Here is a 5,000-nt window from a genome sequence, read left to right on the forward strand (position 1 = left end):
AATCGAGCAAGATATTGCTTCCACCCCTTCACATCAAACTCGGTCACACGAAGAACTTTGCAAAAGCATTGGACAAGGAAGGTAGAGGGTTTGCTTTCATCCATCAGAAGTTTCAACAAAAAAGCACGGAGAAAGTGAAGGCAGAGAACTCATCAAGGACGCTAGTTTTGATGATGCACAGAATCCCGCTGAACTCTCTGCCTGGTTGTCCCCTAAGTCAGTCATTGCAAACTTCCTTAGCAACCACAGAAGTTCCCAGTATCAGAAGGTCGTTGATGAGTTAAGGGAGAATTTCCACCAATTTGCTGCGCGCATGTCAGTGAAAATGCACTTCCTCCGGTCTCATCTGGACCAGTTTCCAGGGAATTGAGGAGACTTCAGTGAAGAACAGGGTGAGCGCTTTCACCAAGATATCAGTGTTAGGGAGGAACACTATCAAGGCCGATAGAATGTCAACTTTCTGGCCGACTACTGCTGGGACCTGAAGAGGAATGTAGTCTGCTCAGCACAAACGGAAGTCCCTGAAGAGACGTTTCATCCATGAGTAGCTTCCTTAGTTCATTATACCCTTCTTGCTATCTATTCAAAACATTTTGTAAGCCTTTTGTGAATAAATCAGTCTAATATTTTCAATATTGTGTTTCATTCGCCTACAAATAGACCGGAATTTTGGATATTTTTAATGTGCTAATATTTCATTAACTTGATTCAGTGCAAATAAATTGGCCTAAAATCAGGTATTATATGTTAGACCTTGAAAACAGCGGAGGCCAGTGAAATGTGATGAAAACAAGAGATTTTGATAAGAAAAAAGAGAGGAGACCAAGTAACTAGGAACTGGATATATGGGCTAGAGTTAAAGACAGAAGTAGCAAGAGTTTGATGGATAACAAGTAAAGTTTCATGAATCGGTAACAGCCGCGAGTATCTCTTGATGCAGAGCTATGAGGTGCAATTGCGTGAGAGAAAAGATCACGAGTAGGTATACAGGATAGTGAACGTTAAGTAGTTGCAGAAACTATTGCTAGAGCTTTAAGGTATTTATTAGAGGTGACCGTATGGCTAATATGAAAAAAGTAAGATTATTTGAAAAAAAAAAATACAAGTAAAAGATGCGCCGAATTTTGTCCGGCACAATCGAGTTTTCTGTATAGCATATAATCAAGGCCGCCGAAAATATATCTATCTTTCGGTGATTTCGGTATAATGCTGTAAGAGCCGCGGCCTATATCGTTGTGAGACGCACGATTATGGCTAACTTTGACCTTGAATAAGATACAAACTGCTGAGGCTAGAGGGCTGCAATTTGGTGTGCTTGATAACTGGAAGCTGGATTGTGACATATCAATTTGCAGTCCTCTAACCTCAGTACTTATCTGAAGATCTGAGGGCGGACAGAAAAAGTGCGGACGGACAGACAAAGCTCTCTCGATAGTTTCCTTTTAACAGAAAACTGAAAACCAGAAAAATGGAGGCACGGATGTTAATATGGATGATGGGTGGATGTAAGCAAAAGGGAGAAAGTGAAAGGCAATGGCTGATGATAGGATGAAAGAGCCATGTCCCCTGTGATGAAAAGAGAAGATGATTTTCTGTGGAGATCAGAGATGAAAAACACGAAGGGTGATTGAGCTCACCTTCCATCATGAAAGTCTAAAGTGGGAGTGTAATGCAAATACCTAAAAGGTTAATGCCCTTAATATGAATGTATGTTTGGGTAGCATATGTGGAGGGAGAGGGATTTAAAGGAATAAATGGGTTAGGTTTTTGTTATAGTCAGATTTTATCCTTCACAATATAAATCTAAAATTTCTGAAGTGATTCCAAGAGGTAAAAAATTGTATTTTTGTGAAAATTTAATTGGGAAAGTTTAAATGTTATTTTATTCTCTTAATGTCTAGATGTTAATAATATCGGACAGATCGACAACTCCGGCTTCATGTGCACCAGAGTTTCACTCAGGAGCCAGCGGGAAAAATGAAAAGAATGCATTAATATATATATTTTTTAAGTTCTCGTGTGGGGAGGTATGGATAGGGTTCTGTTTCTTCATTACGGTGCTAGATTAGACACATGTTCTCATCAAGATCCCATTGTACTTTTAAATTAGAAGTTCGGTTGGCTAAATTATGGAATTGAAGAATAAAAGTAGGAATAATTATAATAAGAAAATACTAGTATAAGAGTTATTCTATATATATATATATATATATATATATATATATATATATATATAATATAATATATATATAATATTCTATATATATATATATATATTATATACATATATTTATATACATATGTGTGTGTGTATTATATATACATAAAAAATTTACAGAGTCCTCATTCAATACTCCATCACTATCGCACGCACCCAATACTCAGCAAACATGATTGAATACACTTCATCTGCAAAGGTTACCTGTATTCTATGATGCGCGCTCCCGCAGGGATATTAGCGATGCTTGTGTCGTTGTTACCCAGGAAACTGTAGTGGCCGGGGATATCCAATAACGTTTGATTCGATAAGATGATTTGACGACTAGTGGCGTTCATGACGCAATTCATATGAGCGAGGAAATGCGCAGAGCCTTATTTCGGAATTTTCCTCCTTTGTCCTGGTCTGGCCTCAAAAGACCCTGTTGAAGAGAAATATTTCATGTCGTTAGTGGAAGAATAATACTATGTTTGCATTTTTGCGTTGGATTTGTTAACAATATAGTTCAGTTTCACATAAAAGTTTTATGATTATGTTGGTACGTCTTTTCAGAAGTTATTGGAGAACCGTCAACGTCATCTGGAAACGTCCTCAGATATGACGGGCACAGATGTTTTTTTTTTTTATATTGCGAGTTGAAGACAAAAGGAGAACTAAACTCTGTCATAAACAATATAGCAAACAAATTTCATTTCTAAAACTTTGCTCTGGCTTTCATATATTACAATTTTAGTTATAATATTAATGTTCCTACTAGTTCCAACTAAAATTTGAGTGTGTTTATATTGTTCCATTATGGTGACCATGAGTAAATATTGTCATGAGCATAATGTTGACATTACTACCTTATAGATTAATTCTTATCAAGACACAATTTTTACAGCTGTACCTCAAAACGAATAAGTATTTATATGACTATAAACGTGATATTGGGAGCCACGTAAACTTCAGAAAAATGACAGTGTGAATACCAGAAAAATCAAAATGTCTTTCTTCAAGGTACGAGAGAAGAACAGAGACGTTCTTCATAAGAGATGAAAGGTCCGACATGTAATATTTGGTAGAGACCGGAGCATACAGGTCATTCATCCCAGCAAGGCCGGGGTAGCGAATAAACCAAGCCCCTCCGCCCAACTTGCAGGTCTCAACCGCCAGCGCATTTGAAGGTTAAGTTCGACGGACAAGACCACGACTGGTCCTTCATAACGACAGACGTGACAGCGGCGTTGTAAGGAGCAGATTTCCCAGCGCCGCATAACCCATTAGTAGATGTAGCAAGAAAGGAACTAGTCACGAGAGCCGTAAAGAATTCATCTCTTCAACAGCCAAGCAGACGCACAACAACCACGACAACAAACAAGAAGCAGATGTGCCCCATCGCACTAGACGTCCCATCAGCAGAGATGAGAGAGTTGATGGGTGAATACGAAGACGTACAAGGACGACCTCAAGCACGACATTACAAAAACTGCCAAGCACAGAATCAAGCATCACATAAAAACAGGTCTCCCGATCCACTCGAAATTCAGACTACTGGCACCGGAAAAGTTTACCAACGCGAAGAAGGTGTTCAAAGAAATGGAAGAAGCCGGAATATGCCAGAAAGTTCCCAGCACCTGGGCATCACCCCTACGTATGATGCCAAAAGCAGACGGAACATGGCCCTCCTTAGGAGGTTACCGACGGTTGAATGTCAAGACGAAACCGGACACATACCTGTTGCCAAATATAGAAAATAAGAAACGAGATGAGTGGAGCAAGAATATTCACCAAGATCGATCTACTCAAAGGCTATTTTCAAGTACCGGTAACAAAAGAGGATAGAGAAAAAACAGCCACCATCACCCTTTCGGCACCTACACATGCAATTACAGTTTCCTCAGCCTCCGTAATTCAGGGGCAACATTCCGAGATTAATGGACGAGATATTCAGGGACGATATACCAATATTCAGCCCGAACTTAAAGCATCTTAAACATGTGAAGGAAGTGCTGAAAAGACTAAAATAAAACGTGTTAATATTGCGAGAAGACAAGTGCGAGCGCGAGTGTGGAACGGCATAAAACCATGAAGTGAAAAAGTAGAAGGAATAACAGAATTCCCCAAACCAACAACAGTGAAACCAGCTCAAGAATTCTCGGGACTTATAAATTATTATCAACGTTTTATCCCAACTACAGCAAAACTCATGAGCCCCATATTTCAGCGTTTGCAAGAAAATAAACAACAAAGAAATTGGGGCAACGTACAAGATAATGCATTTAGATTGGCAAAGGAGGCAATAACAAATGCAACAACACTAATATTTCCTCTACCCAACAGATCCCTTTCGCTGACAATCGACACTCGACAAGGTAATGGGTGTCGTACTCGAGCAGGACTGATAAAGGTCGCCGTCCGTTAGCCATCTGCAGCAAAAGCCTAACAACAGCAGAGAAGAAATACGCGACTTTCAACAGGAACTTTTCGCAGTCTACAAAGCAGCCCGGCACTTCCCCTACATGCTCGAGGGACGAGAGTTGGTGACCCCTGGTCGAGTCAGCAAACGCGTGGTCAGCGCGTCAACAACGACACCTTTCAAGAATAGCGGAGTACTCGGGCTCATCGAACACCGTGGCGGACGCCCTATCCAGAAATAAAAAAATAAAGTATGTCTTAGTTTTGCCAGACCACCGAGCTGATTAACAGCTCTCCTACGGCTGGCCCGAAGGGTTAGATATTTTTACGTGGCGAGGAACCGCTTGGATACCTAGCAACGGGACCCACAGTTTATTGTGGGATC

General features: G+C 40.2%; 1 protein-coding gene across 1 annotated transcript in view; it reads right to left on the bottom strand.

Annotated features, from left to right (window-relative positions):
• LOC135221223 (cephalotocin receptor 1-like) overlaps window positions 1-5,000 on the bottom strand; it is a 153,910-nt gene that overhangs the window by 26,250 nt on the left and 122,660 nt on the right. The window contains exon 2 of the mRNA XM_064259040.1: window positions 2,423-2,639. Coding sequence (XP_064115110.1) covers window positions 2,423-2,568 — 146 coding nt within the window. The 5' untranslated portion in view covers window positions 2,569-2,639. The remainder of the gene's footprint in view (window positions 1-2,422; window positions 2,640-5,000) is intronic.

This window comes from Macrobrachium nipponense, chromosome 2, assembly GCF_015104395.2.
Source record: "Macrobrachium nipponense isolate FS-2020 chromosome 2, ASM1510439v2, whole genome shotgun sequence".
NCBI lineage: Eukaryota > Metazoa > Arthropoda > Malacostraca > Decapoda > Palaemonidae > Macrobrachium > Macrobrachium nipponense.